Source organism: Ranitomeya variabilis, chromosome 2, assembly GCF_051348905.1.
Source record: "Ranitomeya variabilis isolate aRanVar5 chromosome 2, aRanVar5.hap1, whole genome shotgun sequence".
Lineage (NCBI taxonomy): Eukaryota > Metazoa > Chordata > Amphibia > Anura > Dendrobatidae > Ranitomeya > Ranitomeya variabilis.
In genome coordinates this window covers 658,428,815-658,448,072 of record NC_135233.1, presented here as the reverse complement: position 1 = coordinate 658,448,072, position 19,258 = coordinate 658,428,815, and the positions used below count along the sequence as shown (strand labels likewise).

Sequence of the window (19,258 nt, the reverse complement as noted above, 5' to 3'; positions counted from 1 at the left end):
CAGGCAGCTGCTACAAAGGCAAATAAAATAATGGGATGCATTAAAAGAGGCATAGATGCTCATGAGGAGAACATAATTTTACCTCTATACAAGTCACTAGTTCGACCACACTTAGAATACTGTGCACAGTTCTGGTCTCCGGTGTATAAGAAAGACATAGCTGAACTGGAGCGGGTGCAGAGAAGAGCGACCAAGGTTATCAGAGGACTGGGGGGTCTGCAATACCAAGATAGGTTATTACACTTGGGGCTGTTTAGTTTGGAAAAACGAAGGCTAAGGGGTGATCTTATTTTAATGTATAAATATATGAGGGGACAGTACAAAGACCTTTCTGATGATCTTTTTAATCATAGACCGGTGACAGGGACAAGGGGGCATCCTCTACGTCTGGAGGAAAGAAGGTTTAATCATAATAACAGACGCGGATTCTTTACTGTAAGAGCAGTGAGACTATGGAACTCTCTGCCGTATAATGTTGAAATGAGCGATTCATTGCTTCAATTTAAGAGGGGACTGGATACCTTTCTGGAAAAAAATAATGATACAGGGTATATATACTAGATTCCTTGATAGGGCGTTGATCCAGGGAATTAGTCTGATTGCCGTATGTGGGGTCGGGAAGGAATTTTTTTCCCCATGGTGGAGCTTACTCTTTGCCACATGGGTTTTTTTTGCCTTCCTCTGGATCAACATGTTAGGGCATGTTAGGTTAGGCTATGGGTTGAACTAGATGGACTTAAAGTCTTCTTTCAACCTTAATAACTATGTAACTATGCATGTGCACTGCGGATTTGGTTTCCCATAGGTTTACATTGTACTGTAAACTCCTGGGAAACCGCTGCATATCCGCAGCTGCGGAAACGCTACGGATCCGCAGCGTGTGCACACACCCTAAGTTCTCAGATATCCAGCATCAATTTTGAAAGACACCAACCGAAGAGGGAGGTTAGAAACAGGAGTAAAAGGAAATCTCACAGGAGGTAAGCACGGAAAAGTTTTGTGCCGCACATGGTACTTTTAAAGGGCCACGTTGTTGTGTGGGCACTGATGTACTAAATGAATACCTACAGTGGCATGTAAAAGTTTGGGCACCCCAGGTCAGAATTACTGTTCTTATGAATAGTTAATCAAGATGAAGATGAAATGATCTCTAAAAAGCCTAAAGTTAAAGATGACACATTTTCTTTTTTATATTCGGCAAAAAAATATATATGTTGTCATCTTTTACATTTTAAAAATCAGAAAAAGGAAAATGGTCCAATGCAAAAGTTTGGGCACCCTGCCCAATAAGGGTATAGTGCACCCCCAGCATCAGAAAATATCCGGGGTCTCGGCTACTGGGGAGGGGAGAACATGATTCAGGGTGGTTTTTACCGTCCCCAGTCTTGTGATCGTTATTCACCAAATAACGGCGATCGCAAAAATTTTTTTTCACTTTAAGTGATAATAACTCTATAATAATGCTTCAACAGATCTCAATGATTTTGTTTTTCATGATGCATTGTACTTCATGTTAATGATAAATTTATGTCGATATTTTCTGCGTTTATTTATAAAAATATCAGAAATTGTTAAAACGAGTCTAAAAATTAGCAATTTTCAAACTTTGAATGATTAGCCATTTAATCCAGGCAGTCATACCACATAAAATAGTAAGTAAAAAACATATCCCTCACATTGGCTTTACATCAGCACCATCTTTAAATATCCTTTTATTTTGTTAGGATGTTAGAAGGTTTAAAATTGTAGCAACAATTTTTCATTTTTTTCAAGGAAATCTACAAAGCTTATGTTTTTAGAGACCTATTCCGTTTTGAAGTGACTTTAGTGGACCTATAGGTCATAAAATCCCCCAAAGTAATACCATTTTAAAAACTACACCCCTCAACATATTCAAAACTAATGTCAGGTAGTTTATTAGCCATTTGGGTGATTTTCAGGAATTAATACAAAGTGGTATGACAGGAACTTCTGAACAGGCCACTATAGCTAGCTATCCATTTGGCTGGTGAGATGACTAGTCATTTTGACCACAAGGAGATGTTATTTCTACATCACAACTTATCACTGTAAAGTCTGCATATGGTTTTGTCTCAAGACCACGTCATCAAGAATAGAGACTTTCCGACTAGAGATTTGCTTCGAATGACTCCTGAGTGTAGAATATCTTACTGGCTCTCGGTCACCAGAAGGATGATAACCGGAAAAGTGACTACATCCAGATACAACAGCAATTAGTATGTCACTTGTAACAAAAGTTTTTAGAAATCCAATAAAATAAGAATAGTAAATATACAGCAATCACACTCGTTGCGATCTACCGCATCCACAAGCACAGCCATTATATGCACAGTGGGTACAGAAAGTATTCAGACCCCTTTACATTTTTCACTCTTTGTTTCATTGCAGCCATTTGGTAAATTAAAGAAAGTTAGTTTTTTCACATTAATGTACACTCTGCACCCCATCTTGACTGAAAAAAACAGAAATGTAGAAATTTTTGCAATTTTAATAAAAAGGAAAAACTGAAATATCACATGGTCATAAGTATTCAGACCCTTTGCACAGGCACTCATATTTAAATCACATGCTCTCAATTTCCTTGTGATCCTCCTTGAGATAGTTCTACTCCTTCATTGGAGTACAGCTGTGTTTAAACAGATAGGACTTGATTTGGAAAGGCACACACCTGTCTATATAAGACCTCACAGCTCACAGTGCATGTCAGACCAAATGAGTATCATGAGGTCAAAGGAACTGGCCAAGGAGCTCAGAGACAGAATTGTGGCAAGGCACAGATCTGGCAAAGGTTACAACAGAATTTCTGCAGTACTCAAGGTTCCTAAAAGCACAGTGGCCTCCATAGTCCTTAAATGGAAGAAGTTTGGGACCGCCAGAAGTCTTCCTAGACCTGGCGATCCAGCCAAACTGAGCAATCATGGGAGAAGAGCCTTGGTGAGAGAGGTAAAGATCCCCAAGATCACTGTGGCTGAGCTCCAGATATGCAGTAGGGAGATGGGAGAAAGTTCCACAAAGTCAAATATCACTGCAGCCCTCCACCAGTCAAGCCTTTATGGCAGAGTGGCCCGACGGAAGCCTCTCCTCTGTGCAAGACAAATGAAAGGGCGCATAGAGTTTGCTAAAAAACACATGAGGGACTCCCAGACTATGAGAAATAAGATTCTCTGGTCTGATGAGATGAAGATAGACCTTTTTGGTGATAATTCTAAGCGGTATCTGTGGAGAAAACCAGGCACTGCTCATCATCTGCCCAATACAATCCTAACAGTGAAACATGGTGGTGGCAGCATCATGCAATGGGGGTGTTTTTCAGCTGCAGGGACAGGATGACTGATTGCCAGTGAAGGAAATAAGAATGCGGCCAAGTACAGAGATATCCTGGATGAAAACCTCTTTCAAAGTGCTCTGGACCTCAGACTTGGCCAAAGGTTCACCTTCCATCAAGGCAATGACCCTAAGCACACAGCTAAAATAACAAAGGAGTGGCTTCAGAACAACTCTGTGACCTTTCTTGACTGGCCCAGCCAGAGCCCTGACCTAAACCCAATTGAGCATCTCTGGAGAGCCCTGAAAATGACTGTCCACCAACGTTCACCATCCAACCTAACAGAACTGAAGAGGATCTGCAAGGAAGAATGGCAGAGGATCCCCAAATCCAGGTGTGAAAAACTTGTTGCATTATTCCCAAGAAGAGTCATGGCTGTACTAGCTCAAAAGGGTGCTTCTGCTCAATACTGAGCAAAGGGTCTGAATAGTTATGTGATATTTCAGTTTTTATTTTTTAATAAATTTGCAAAAATTACAACATTTCTGTTTTTTCCAGTCAAGATGGGGTGCAGAGTGTACATTAATGAGAAAAAAATTAACTTTTTTGAATTTACCAAATGGCTGCAATGAAACAAATTGAAAAATTTAAAGGGGTATGAATACTTTCTGTACCCACGGTGTATGTTTTGATGCAATTGCTGTGGCTGTTTACAGTGACTCTCTGTGAGTTTTTAAATTTGTGAATTTAATTGTTAAGAATAGAAATATTATGAATCATTTCAATGCTATGTTTTCCATTGGGTCATGTTTCCTAATGATTCATTATTATAGACACTCTCTGGCCAATTACAGCTCCTTTCTGGCTCCGTGCCACACTCTATTTAGCATCCTTCTTTGTATGTCATCCATCTGCGGTACAGCAGATGGAGGAAAGTGTAATTCAGGCACAGACTGGCATCCTTGCAAGGTTCCATAATTCTTGGAGATCATTAGGTAAATTTGTGTCTGTTGTCATACTGAGGTCAAACATCAGACCCAGCACCACAGTGCAAACCATCACAGTGCAAAACCAACCAGAGCTTAAATCTAAAACCAGGACTGCTTGAGAACAGAAAAAGGAAAACATTTTGTCTGTTTTTTTTTTCTTTAATGGTAAATAAAGGATATTTATTAGGATTTTAGAAATGTAGTGTCATGATTTAACCAGTTAATTGTGGAACTCATAACTGATTATAAAAGTTATTTGTCAAAGAGATTGTTGTTACAGAATTATAATATATCCGTAAAAAATGAATGTTATACTCTGGCTCTGATTTTTTTTACGGACCCATAGACTTGAATGGGTGAGTCTCATTCAATTTATGGAAGAAACTAGAGCAGGCTGTGATTGTTTTCAGACGCAGACTTGATGAGTGAAAGAAATTGCTCATCAGCACTGTTCCATTGAATAACATTGGTACGAGTGTTGTCCATATTTCACATATAGGACTCGGATCGAAAATACAGTCATGTGAATGAGCCCTAATGTTGCTGCTTCTGAAGGTGTGTTACAGAAAAATGATTACAGGAATCCTCATGTATATGTGCACTATGTATTGGAGACATCATAGCAGCTAGTCTCCAAACATAGCTCAAAAATTAGCATAGAGCATACAGAGGAGAAAATTGGATGTGGAAAAATGCAGAATACAAGTGATAATGGCCTGAAATAGTGCTAATACTCATGTATTCACACTTAACAGCTTAGTATAAAAAGTCACCCAAAACTACAAGTACATTTTAAGGTGTATCCACTGATAACACTGGTATCTCAAGATATCACACTCACAGAGGTTGCAATGAGAATATAAAGTAACACGTACAGTACAGACCAAAAGTTTGGACACCTTCTCATTTAAAGATTTTTCTGTATTTTCATGACTATGAAAATTGTACATTCATAGTGAAGGCATCAAAACTATGAATTAACACATGTGGAATTATATTTTTGATGCCTTCAGTGTGAATGTACAATTTTCATAGTCATGAAAATACAGAAAAATCTTTAAATGATTTTTAGATGTTTTAGATGTGGCCAGTATTGTTATCAAGGGGACTTTGGAGTTAATTAGTTTTTGCTAATAAGATAGTGAGCCATAGTTTGTACAATGTAGCTATTATCAGTAGTACTATTGATAAGAGACTAATGGATGAAACATCCAATCACAAGTACAAAATTATATTAAAGGTTTGGCCAATAAGAGATATGGCCATCGCCTTTCAGGGCTGATATACAGCATTCTATAATGCTGTAGATAAGCCCCCAATCCGACCTGCGAGAGAAGAAAAACAACTTTTATTATACTTACTTGCAGGGCGGTCAGGTCCTAGGGGTGTCGCTGGTCTTGGTCTGACCCCTCCCATCATCTTGGTCCAGCACTGCCCTCCTACTTGCTTCGTGTGGATGACCCATCTCCTCGGCACCGCACTCCTGCGCAGGTGTACTTATCTGCCCTGTTGAGGGCAGAACAAAGCACTGCAGTGCGCAGGTGCCGGGGAAGGTCATAGAGCCCCGGGACATGCGCACTGCAGTACTTTGCTCTGCCCTCGAAAGGGCAGAGAACTATGCCTGAGCAGGAGCATGGTGTCAAGGAGACTGGATGATGCAGGGACGCATCAGCCACACAAAGCAAGCAGGAGGACGGGGATCATAAAAAGATGGAAGGCGCCGGACCAAGACCAACAGTTCCCATCGGACCGGACTGCCCCGCAGGTGAGTATAATAAAAGTTATTTTTCTTCTCTTACAGATTGGGTTGGGGGCAGATATACAGTATTATAGAATGATGTATATCAGCCCTGAAAGGTGATGGCCGTATCTCTTAACCTTGTGACAGGTTCACTTTAATCTAAACACTTGCACTGGTTTATTTCCAATTAAATGAAAAAAAATGTTACTAATGATAAAGGTGGTTGTATATACTCTATATCTACTACTGTTTCAGTACAATCGCAATGCAGGTATTAGGTCAAAGCAAATAAAAAGCAATAAAGCAATACACAGGCTTGCTGACACATGTTTCCCCAGAATATTATGGGACCTAATAGGGAGATGGAGCTTACCAAGACTGTATAAAGTTTGTTTAATGAAATGAAGGTTTAACATCAATTTCTACAATCTGTTTTATTTTTAGGCAAAAGCCAAGTGACCTCCCCGATCCCTCCAGAGTCTTCCTCTCGTCAGCTCATAGACTATCCAGGGTTAACTCTAAACATGGGCAGAGATATCCCATATGGAGGTAGTGAAAAGGTTAGGCAAGACCACATCTATGCTACATGTTCCAAACCCGGAGTTGCAGGGTCTAAGAAGAATCGGAGAAGTTTGCCCGTTGCAGTATCTACAAATTGTGAGCTGGAAGGGAGCAAATCTCTCAAGATCTGGCCAAGATCACACTCAATGGACAATCTTCAACAAGAAGGAAATGGAGTCCAGGGCATTAATAAATCATTAAGGGTCTTTTCACCAGAGCAAGAAAAAGAATCATCTGAGGCTTTAATTGAGGAGGAAAATGGAGATACACTTGATGGAATATCTTGCAATGTGGACACAGTGATTACGAAGCACACTACTGACCCCGTTCAAAGCACAAGGACATCTCATTTGCCAAGTAATAAAAAAGACCACATAGCTCAAAGTTCTATTCACTTTTCCCAAGTACCTCTGGACAAGACATCTATATTATCTGCCGAAACCAGGGTACCTACAAAAAACCCTTCCCAACCACCTCCAGTCCCTGCCAAAAAATGTAGAGAACGGTTTGCAAATGGACTATTTCACCTTCCTCTCAGTGCCACTTCATCCAATGTAGACGAACCTTCTCTTCCCCTCACAAAATCAGGACAATTAAGTCCAAATCCCTGTTCTATAATTCCTACACCGGAGTGCAATACACCAACCTCTTCCCGACCTTTTTGGCTAGCCAGTTCCACAGAGGCCGCAAGTGTTCCACAGCATGCAGTTAAGCTAGGCCCTGTGGCTGCAAGAAAAATTGCTTGTGTCCGAGGGATGGATCAAGAAGTATTGATAGAAAACAAGCTACTAGCTGAGGAAATTGACCTTACAGAGGAACCATATTCCGATAAGGTAAATGAAAGGACAAGTATAATAATGTTGGTATTATTAATATTTTTAATTACAATAGAATTACGTATATCATTATGTGATAAGCTTCTTTATTGCTTTTTGCAAAGGAAATTCTAAACAGGTTTGTTTTCTATTCCAAACTTAATAATTATTTTATAACAAGAACATACTGTATAGCCAATGGCATAACATCAGAAATTGGTGTAAATTACAACTGTATAGATAGATTGATATCTGATGTAACTCATTGAGCAGTGGAAACCGTAAATGAGTCCGACAAAGAATATTACTTTGAACAAAAGTAGCCTGTCTTGTCTATTGTGTGGCATATGGTGTGGGCTAAAATCATCACTCCAGATGTCTCCATCTTTATCTGAAGTTCTTTAGACATTGTTCCTGCAGCATATCAAACCAACTTTCATTTGAGTCTGTCATCTGCATTCCTCTTTTCACCACATCCTGGAAATTTCTTGACTGTTCCATCAGTAGCAAATATATTGAGAACATTTTGAACTGTTGAAGCTAGGATGCCAAGTCTTGAACCCCTTATATTGTTTGTGATTGGTAATAATAGTATTTTTAGTATGCTCTGACAACTCTCTTGTTTTTGCCATTCTTAAAGAGGTTGTCTAGTGAAAACAAGTTATCTCTTATCCTCAGGAACTGTAATAACTTATTTGTCTGTGGGAGTCTGACTGCTAGGAACGGCAGCATGACTGGTAGAAAGGGGTATTTTTTCTTTGTAACAAACTAGAACAAATCTGCATAATATCACAGATATTAGATATGAATGTTAAAATACATCTATATACCATACCGGTCATGTATGCGAAAAAGATCAAACCACATTGGTGGCCAGAAATGACCAACAAATGATGTCATTTAATGTAGCAGACAATACATAGAATACATACAACTGAGAGTGGTCAGCCAATCTTAGATAATACCTTATAGAAAAAATTGACCATCTGATTGAAACCTGCTCCTTTATTATGTCTTACCAGTGGCAAAAAGACAAAAAAAAAGAAAATGACTGGTACAATCACACCAGAAGAACGGGGATCCTCACTCATCAGTCAATGTCGCAATGAGGTCTGTCCAGGGTCACTGTCCTTGTCAGGGTGCTAGTCTTAGGGTCAATAGGGCTAGTATAGTCTCACGGGGTTTAATCTAGTGCCAGTCCTACGATACAGACAAGTTGTTGCGACATTGACAGAGAAGCGAGGACCCCAGTTCTTCTGGATACGATGGACTGGTGAGATTGTTCAAATTATTTTTTCTTTTTCACCTTTTTGCCAATGGTTTTACATAATACAGAATCAGGTTTCAACCAGTTGGTCACTTTTTTCCATAGCGGACTATCTAAGGTTGGCTGACTATTGTCAGTTGTATGTGTTCTATGTATTGTCTGCTATATTAAGCGATGTTGTCTGTTGGTCCTTTTTGGCCACCAATGCAGTTTGATCTTTTTCACATAGATGTCCGGTTGGTATGGATATGTATTTTAACATTCCTTATATTTGTGGTAACCCTAATTTTTCACATTGTATCAAATAAAAGTTACATGTTATACCTTTTTACACTCACTTTATGATGATTTGCTGGAATTTGAGTGATTTGATAGGGAATTACCTGTTAGTTGTTACGCTGGTTATGGTGTATTTCCGCCCCCACATTTTGCTTGTTATATGTATCTGTAACAAAATGGAGCAGCAGGTCAAATGCCCAACTGCCGCTCCATTCATTTTCTATGGGGCTGCAGGAAAAAGCCAAGGGCAGAGCTTGACAACCCCATGGGAAAAGAGTCATATTTTAGTATAAATGTACAATATACTGTATATAATGTATTGAAAAATAGAGGAAAAAAGTTAAGGTGAAATAAAAACACAATTCTGCCAATATTTTTTTGTTTTGTTCATTGTGTGGGAAAAATTACCTAACAGCATGAATGTTCACCTTAGTACAATTACAGTTGATAACAAACCTGTTTACTGGTCAAAAAAACTCAAACGATCATAAAAAAAATTGCGCTTGCATCTCCACTTTTTGACTGTGTAGGGGGTTGTTAGGCCTTTAGATTTTTATTCTGTACAATACAGGTTAATTCATTTTATATTTTCATTGACTGGATTTTTACAGATGCAGCAATACCAATAAGTTTATTTTATTGTTATACAGTAATTCATACTAGAAATGAGCAAACCCGAATTTAAAAGTTTGGGTTCATACCGGACAGTCAGTGTACGGTGCTAAGCGACAAACACGGAGTTCTCCCGGAAGTCTGTTGCAATGTTCAGAGTTCCAGGGGAAGTCTGGAAGGAAAGAGAGGGAGAGAGTTTTCCAGCCCAAAAGTTCGAGTCCCCATGGTTTTCCATGGGGTTCTGGTTCAAGTTCGGGTACAGGTCTGGTACCTGAACCGAACTTTGGAATAAAGTTTCAGTCGGGTACCAGAACCCGAACTTTCATGGGTCTTTGCATTTCTAATTGGTACTTCCTAGGAGGTTATTTTCCCCAGATTCTGTACTCACTCTGGTAAAAATGAAGTAAAACCTGCGCTTGTGTAATACTGATATTGATAATTATTAGTGATTAGCTAGTGTACTCGCTGCTAGGGTTCTCCTGAGCACGCTCGGGGGACCTCCGAGTATTTGTTATTGCTTGGAGATATAGTTTTCATCGCCTCAGTTGCATGATTTACTTATTCAAGATACGCTGAATACATGTGAGGAATGCCTGTTTGTTAGGGAATTCCCACATGTATTCAGCGTATCTGGAAGCCGTAAATCATGCAACTGAGGCGATTAAAACTATATCTCCGAGCAATAACAAATACTCGGAGGTCACCCGAGCGTGCTCGGGAAAACCCGAGCAACGAGTACACGCGCTCATCACTTATAATTATGGCTGTCACATTGGATTAAACAGTCCAGTGCACAAAGTAAAAGGGAGTTACCGCAAGTTAACCTTAAAGGAAATCTGTCACCTACTTTTTGTATATAAGCTGCTGTAATGCTGTAGATAAGCCCCCGATGTAACCTGAAAGATAAGAAAAAGAGGTTAGATTATACTCACTGGGGGGGCGGTCCGGTGCGGTCCGATGGGCGTCGCATTCCGGGTCCGGCGCTTCCCATCTTCATGCAATGACGCCCTCTTCCTTGCTTCCTGTTGGGGCTCCTGCACAGGCATACTTTATCCGCCCTGTTGAGGGCAGAGCAAAGTACTGGAGTGCGCAGGCGCCGGGAAAGGTCCGAGAAGCCCGGCGCCTGCGCACTGCAGTACTTTGCACTGCCCTCAACGCAAAGGGCAAATAAAGTACGCCTGTGCAGGAGCCACGACAGGAAGCAAGGAAGAGGGTGTCATTGCATGAAGATGGGAGGCGCCGGACTGTGACACCCATCGGACCGGACTGCACCGGACCACCCCCCAGGTGAATATAATCTATCTTGTTTTTCTTATCTTTCAGGTTACATCGGGGCTTATCTACAGCATTACAGAATGCTGTAGATAAGCCCCTGATGGCGGTGGCTGAAGCTTATATACGAAAAAGTAGGTGACAGATTCCCTTTAAGAAACCACAACACGTGTAATGCTTGAAGGTTTTTTTTATTGTCCAGCTCAATAAATTCTGTAGCACGTAGCACTTTTTTGTTTTTCAGAAAGAGCACAATGAAAAATAATGAACAAATATTTGTCTTGAAAGAAAGAAACCAACATTTTGGTGCACCAGGACCTTGTTCATGGTGTTACTCTGCCATGTGATGAAACAGACCGCTTGTATAATTTCGACCACTGTCCTTTCTTGTATTATTCTCAGAAGTAATATGTGCGTGATAGATACCATTTGAAGGGAATCAGCAGGTTTTTGCTACCTTATCTAAGAGCAGCATGATATAAGCAAAGAGACCTTGAATCCAACGATGTATCACTTAGATTACTGGGTGCAGTCGTTCTGATACAAGCTCTCAACTTTAGAATGCAGCAGAGCTGAGAATGCTAACCCCACCCACACCAAGCTCTGTATCTACATAGAGCTATAGACAGTGAGGTGATTATCAGAGGAGGGGGTGGCGTCAGACAAATGGCCACGTGCCAGTTAGTCACAGCAATGATAATGTCTTGGTGATATAAACCTTCAGTGTAAGTAAACAACAGCACACAGCCTGAGATTTCATAGTGTTGAAATCTGTTTTTTAACACCTTCCTCATGCTGTCTTCAGATTACATAGCAAAATCCTGCTGACAGTTTCCCTTTAAGGGTGCAATGCAAACTTCTGTTAAACCCAAGCAGGATACTAATGTAGTACATGGAGCGGTGCTTTCTGACAGTTTTGCAGTTTTTCCAGAAAATTGTATTTTTGAAAATACCACATAATGCTAATGGACAGAGCTGTTATGGGGCTCTTTAACTTCAGTAGTAAGTTCAAGTGTTAATGCCTACATTATGTTTTGTTTTTTACATGATTTACCACAACAAAACTATGATGCATGCACATAAACGCTAATTTTTCTTTTTTTTATGTAGAGTACACCTTAGAAGAAACTCTGGTCTAAGGTGGCCCAAAATGAAAGTAATAACAAAATATGCATTGCAAATAACGTCTAACCGTGGCTATGTAATAAGATATGTGATATAATAATATTGTATCATAATAATGATATATGTAATAAGTGTTAATATAAGGTTGTTTCAAAGTAGCTCTTCTCTCCCTCCGACAGCACGGTCGCTGTGGCATCCCAGAGCCATTGATCGAACGATATGCTGAAGACTTACATCAACTTGTAAAAGATGTAGCAGCTTGTATGGATGAGATCCGTGTTAAACATCTACGAAAACAGCATCGCATGGCGGTAAATTTATTTTTCTTTGGTTTAGGTCTGTTTTACTTATAATCACAAGTTTTTGTTTTGATAGTGGTGCAGGAAATGCAGTTGGTTGTCCCTAGAGATGTGCGGATCATGCAAAATTTGAATTTGCCTGTTTGTGGATCTTTTTCCTGGAAATTCGATTAGTGAAGAAGTTATTCTCTGCAAATTTAATGTCCCTTATTATTTCGCTTCTCAGACCCTAGAGCAGAGGTCCCCAACGTTTCTGACCTTGAGAGCCACATCCAGCCTTGAGAGAGGGTCGCGAGCCACATTCAGCTCCCGCCCCCCTCACAATAGTGACAACCAAAGCCCCCATTACAGGCATAATGGTAACCAAAGCTTGTCCACAAAAATCACCCCAAAGCAGTATAGGCGAGTCTAAGGTTTTTTTTATTTTATGACATTTTGACCACCTTTTATAGATTAGAAAAATGGCAGCAATTGTGCTGAATCTGCGCGGAAGCGAATTACAAAAAACTACATATTTAGGCAAATGCTGATTTTTTGCAAGATTCAAATAGAATTGAATTCTACTTGAATGTATTCACTCATCCCTAGTTATTGCCTCTAAATATGTTTCTCAGAAGCTGATAGTACATGATGGCAGAAATGACAGCTTACTATCATTAAATAATGACAATTTCAAACAAAAAATGAACAAGCAAAATTTCTCTTTTTAAAAAAAAAAAAAAAAATTGCAACCAAAGCTGGGCACATTTGTTACATATTGGTTACTGCCCTGACTGATGATTTATTTTATATAAATGTTTAGGTAGAAATCCCCTTTAACTAATATACTACTCTACTATTTTTGTTATGTAAGCCCCTTTTGAGCCTAACTCAGTTTTAATTTACACTCTTTTAGCTTTCACTGTTATCAGTTGTATGGATGTGTGTAATGTATGTTTATTATTATGTTTTAGATACCAAGCGGAGGACTCACAGAGATTTGCAGGAAGCCCATTTCTCCAGGACATATTTCATCGGTTTCCGACTGGCTTATTTCCATTGGCCTCCCTATGTATACTCAGCCTCTCTTGAATGCCGGCTTCACCACATTAAATAAAGTGCCTGCCCTCTCACAGACTCACTTACAAGGAGCTGGAGTAAGCGAGGAGAGACACATAAATAAACTTCTTGGGGCAGCAAGACTTCTAAAATGTGTAACACCAGAGGCAGTTTAAGCTGTGGACCTTGGGCAGCTGGAGACCTGATAAACCTTGCAACAAGTGCACAGTGAGCAGATGAATGTAGGTTCCAAAAAATGGTTTACTGGCCTGGCATGTTCAACTGTAAAAGGTCACTCTTGATAGACCCTCAGAGCAACTGAACATGATTTTGGGTGGCCCATAAATGTATTATTGAGTGGGACTACCAGGCCCTCAACATTGGATAAAGAAATGTGCTGTGTGGTATTTGCAGTAATTTCCATGCCATCAGGCACAAGAACATTACCTACAGTAGGCCAAAGGACTGAATATATGTTGAACACTTATAACAACTAATATAATCCTGTTTTTCCCCCCAATTAATGGGCAAGGAGTCATTCTCTGTGGTTAACCTATGGTGACACATTTATTTTGCCTTAAATACATTTTCGAATTACTTTGTGTCAATTAATCATAGTCAATGTCCTTGTAAGTGTCACAGACTATTCTGTCTGATTCTTTTCTTTATCTTCCCCTAAAAGGTATTTTAAATGGTGATTTCCACAAATATAAAATGATTATATATTAGCAAGCCAGAGGTTAGAGCTTCATAAATTATATGTCCATTATGATTTGATTTCGATTTTTTTTACATTCACTTTGTATTTTGTTAATTTATAAAAATTAAACAATTAACACTTCTATTCTTTTAAAGCATACTTACTTTGCAAAATTTTTCCAAATCTGTCTAACAATGTTGCATAGTACTGTGAATATATATACAGTATATATACTGTGTGTATAAATATATATTACTGTACAAAAGTTACAGGCAAGTGTAGACGTGCTATTGTGGAATGATTTAAAGAATGGAAGTGTTAATAGTTTATTTTTATCAACTAGCAAAATGTAAAATGAGGGAACAAGAAAGAAATCTGAGTCAATTCAATATTTGATGTGAGCATCAATTATTTTAGGTACTCTTGCACAAAGTTTTTGAAGGAACTTGACAGGAAGGTTGTTGAAAACATCTTGGAGAACAACCACATTTCTCAGCATTGAGGACTCTAAGAAATGGGCAAAGTTGTGGACAGAAGACGCAGTGGTCGGCCAAGGAAACTTACTGCAGCAGAGGAAATACATATCTTGCTTACTTACCTTTGAAATCAGATATCCAGTAGTTCCATCAGCTCCGAACTGGCAGTGGGACATAGTTACACCCATCTACTGTTTGGAGAAGATTGACCAGAAGTGGTTTTCATGGAAGTATTGCAGCACAAACATATGTTTGACATGAAAACAAGGCCAAGTGATTCAACTGATGTGCAAAAACATAAGAACTGGGTTGCAGAAAAATAGCAGCATGTGCTCTGGACTGATGAGTAGAAATTTGAAATATTTGGCTGTAACAAAACCCAACTTGTTGGCTGGATAGCAGTATAATAATGAGTTTGTGCAACAACAGTGAAGCATGGTGGAAGTTCTTTACAAGTTTGGGGCTGCATTTCAGCCAATGGAGTTGGTAACTGGTCAAGATTAATATTGTTTTCAATCCTGAGAAATGCAAGTAGATATTTACCCATCATGTAATGCCATCAGGGAGGCATGTGTTGAGATCCAAATTTATTTTGCAGCAGGACAACTACTACAAACATACATCCAATGTCATTAGATGTTTTATTTTACTTTTCAAAGCACTCTGGGGCCATCAATAATGTTATTTTTTCCAGTAGTGGGCAACCCCTTTAAAGACATTTGTATAACATTTTTATGCACAAGGCTATACTATGTAAGCGATAACATTAGCTTTGTGTTCTAAAGTCTGAGAAGCCACTTCCACATGCAAGGTATTTTAGGTTTTGTGCTGCTTATTCGCTCTGCTTTCTTGAAGGTAAGTTCCCATATATTTACAGGGATATATAACTCAGTTTGACACAACATGGAACCAGCTAGCTTCTGCTTACACTATCGTTATGAACACGTTTCATTAAAAAAAATAACGCAGCATGGTTTGAGACCAAAATATGCGGCAACTTTAGGGACCAATCACAGTGAACAATGAAAGCATTAAAGATTGAATATAGCCCCTTTCCAGTAGTTATATATGAGTCTTTATTTTCAGTATTATTGAAAGTTTACATTAATGTTGAGACCTTATACTTCTCCCTTGCGGTACATTTATGAAAACGTTTGGTGGAAAGCCGTCAGTTGGTGTTACGTCTAACGACCAGTGCGGTCTTGGCACTAGGACAATACCATTCCTAAAATATACATATCGGACTGGCTGATACGGCTTGCACCAGTTCTTATAAATATTCCCTCTGGAGTGGAGTAACGGTAGAAGATAAGTGTTCATTTGGCTCGGTCTCTAGGGATTTGCATTAGTGTAAGTGCAGTTTACGCATCAGTGGGATCAGACTTGGTTACAGAACTTGTATATAATATATTAGCTTTGATTGTGTTTTTACTTTCTTTAATTAATATTTTTGCAGTATGTATACCGCCAGCATAAAGGCTGCAGACAATGATTTCATCCACTATCCTGTTTCTTACTACTGAATTTTCACCATAGTTATATTCACTTTCTAATTCCTGTCTCTGTCATAACTAGTAACAAATGCCAGAAATCATCTTCAAGCTGACAATTCTTCTTTCGTTCTATCTATGAAGATCATTTGTATATGCAAAATGTTACTGAACTTTTAATATCCACCAATTATTTTAGAAAAATACTATATTCTTTACTGTACAGCGAATTTTAGTTGTGAGCTATTTACAGAGATTTATTTTGTTCCAAATGTATAATTGTATAAATGATATAGCATTTTCAACATATTTTAAGTATTAATGCAGAAATCTAACACCTGTCCAGAAGACCAATTAACTGTGTAATATTAGAGTGCTGTAGACTATCTTGCCGCATAACACAAACCCAAGAGACCAACTATCCAACCATTTAAAAAACTGTCAGGGGAGGTGTAGCAGTGGTTAAAGACACTTTGTGGAACACAGACCCCTTGTAGCAAGGAACAGAATTCAATAATTCGGCTTATTATAAAGTATCTGTCAGCATACATTTCCAAATTGTAGACTTCATAAACTACACTCCTTCATAACGGAACAATATGCAACTTGGGCATGTGCATATTCTGATATAAAAAAAAAACCCCAACCAAGAGTCGATGTGTCATATGGAAAATACCAGATACGCAGAGATCTTGAAAACCATGAAAATTGTATAACTTTAATTATGCAATGAATTCGCTTTTTTTTTTGCAAAAGATAAAAAGAGAATTTGAGATATTACTTTAAAAGCTTCAGAGAAGATCAAGAGAAGTGGCACTCAGTTTCAGTGAAATGCACTTTATTTCATTCATAGGATTGCAGAGAGACATCAGTGAAATGAGCAAGAGCTGTTTCGCGTGAGTACATGCTTCTTCTGGCACTGTGTGCCAGAAGAAGCTTGTACTCAAGCGAAACAGCTGTTGCTCATTTCACTGATGTTCCTGTCTGCAATCCTATGAGTGAAATAAAGTGCATTTTACTAAAATTGGCAGTGATGGTGCTGCTTATCTTCCTCTTCTCTGAATTTCCATGACATTTAATGAGTAAGCTGAGCACCATAAGACAAGTCTATTATATTATATATTATATTATATATTTTTTCCTTGCGTCCTTGTGCACAAGATTTTACTTTAGCCATCTCAACAAAAGTTGATCTACCCAAAAGTAGTCTTTACACTACAAAAGTTAGTGTCCTGTTTTATGGTAACTTTTTTCAATACTTGGGTGTCTGTTTTCAGGTGACTTAAACTGCTGTTCCCATCCGCTCCTTCAAATATACAACAATTCAGATACATAATCAGTGACAGAAGATTTTTCAGACTCAATTATCATGAATCTTTGATGTTCTGTTGTAAAAGTGTGTGCTTAAGAATCCAGTACTTATCATTGTACAGTGTATTAAGCCTGAGTTACTTCATCCATGGTGGAAGAAACAGAACCATTCCTTTAAGTGGGCATTTTCTTTCAAAGATTATTCAAAGGGAATGCAGCACTTTCTATGGTGGCATTGTATACAACATACTGTGTGCTGCCATTAGTAAGGCTACACATGATTTGTATAAAAACACTTGACAAACAGTATATGCCTTGGAAAATAAAGAACTTTAACAACTAATTATGTTGCACTTTCTGTATATGTAAACCCATATTTAAATAACTTATTTTTCTCCATTCACTATTCTGAAATTGTAAGTAGCTGTAATATACATGATATCAACATGTCATTTGCAGTTTGCTTAGCCCCAAGAACGCTGTGTATTGTAAAAAATATGAATGTGTAAAGACTATTGTACTTGTCCAACAAAACTATGGTTGACAATGTTTCATTTTCTTTCCTGTGAAGCAAATTATGTCTATAATAGTGTCATTCTGTTCATCAGGAAAATAATAAATAAATTGACTTCATGTTTTCTCTGGATGTTGGTTATTTGTCAATTAATTATAGTCATGTTTAGGAATAACAAAAGTAAAATCGCCACTAATTGTCATGTAAAAGCCAGTGCTACATGCTACAGACCTGTTTGACAGCAATTATAGCAAATTAATATGCATTCAAATGAAGATTTTAACAGTTCACAGCTAGGCTAAACTCTAGTAATATGCCACCTTCTAGTTCTACATGCAGACCTCTCGCATTTTTTCTAACAATACAAGTTGATTAAAAATTAATGATGGAAAATGATTGCCTTGGTATTCATAACCGTGAGCATAAAACAAATGTATTAACATGAAACGACACACTATGTACTCAAGTTTTATCTATACACAACAAATGTTCAGAGTGATTTCCATTGGTGACACGGCACATGTCTAAGGCTATGTGCACACGTCAGGATTTCTGGCAGAAATTTTCCTGACAAAAACCGGACATTTCTGCCAGAAATCCGCATGTAACTTTTATTGCGCGCCGTGTCCGCCATTTTCGACCGCGCATGCACAACCGAAACTCCGCCCCCTCCTCCCCGGACCTTACAATGGGGCAGCGAAAGTGTCGTAAGACTGCTTCCGCTGCCCACGTCGGGCATTAATTTCACAACGCGCGTCGGCACGTCGGGCTGACGCATAGCAACGGCCCCGTGCCGACGCTAGTGTGAAAGCAGCCTAAGCTTTAGTCCTGTTCTGTCCCGATACGTGACAGCATATCGTCAGATATGGACTCCATTGTTTAGTGATATGCCGTCTCAGATCATTCAGGGAAGAAGGGGACAGATACAGAGTCTGTCAAGTAGCCACACAGAAAGCAGGCACAGGGTGTTCCATCTTATGATTGGGGAGGGCAGCAAAACATTGAGGAATTGTTGTCACCATGGCCAAGTAGTTTCAAATCAGGTATCGACGAACTTCCAAATGAAAATGTGGCGCTGCACCATCCTGCTAATAATAATTACTGTATATTTATTATTTGTCCATTAACATGTCCAGGTAGGAGTGGCCAGTGACAGTATCCTCTGCAAAAAAGAAGAGACCGTTAATCAAATTCAAGCAGAATTTACTAAAATCCTCGGTTCCACGCAAATTCAAACAATCTGCAATTCAATTCTCAACGATCAGCAAAAAAAATGCCCTACTCCATTTCATACATGCTTTACACTCAGCGAGTGGGCTAATGGTGTCACAGTAGGCAGCGCAAGCTTCATATAATGCTCTACAGAAATCTGATCACAAGGTGTAGCACAGGCTATTAGGGAGGCTGTCACAGGCAGTATAACTACAGGAGCCGGCCAAGGAATGCCATTTTATGCCTGCATTGTGTAGGGATAGGAGCTCAG

At 38.9% G+C, this 19,258-nt stretch overlaps 1 protein-coding gene across 8 annotated transcripts in view; it reads left to right on the top strand.

The window, feature by feature from the left end:
• The window catches only part of SASH1 (SAM and SH3 domain containing 1), a 1,249,329-nt gene extending 1,233,924 nt beyond the window's left edge, over window positions 1-15,405 (top strand). For all 8 annotated transcript variants that reach the window (XM_077289190.1, XM_077289195.1, XM_077289193.1 and 5 more), the window contains 3 exons: window positions 6,461-7,410; window positions 12,127-12,258; window positions 13,200-15,405. In XM_077289190.1, the coding sequence (XP_077145305.1) occupies window positions 6,461-7,410; window positions 12,127-12,258; window positions 13,200-13,460 (1,343 nt within the window). In that variant the 3' untranslated portion in view covers window positions 13,461-15,405. The remainder of the gene's footprint in view (window positions 1-6,460; window positions 7,411-12,126; window positions 12,259-13,199) is intronic.
• Window positions 15,406-19,258: the final 3,853 nt, after the last annotated feature.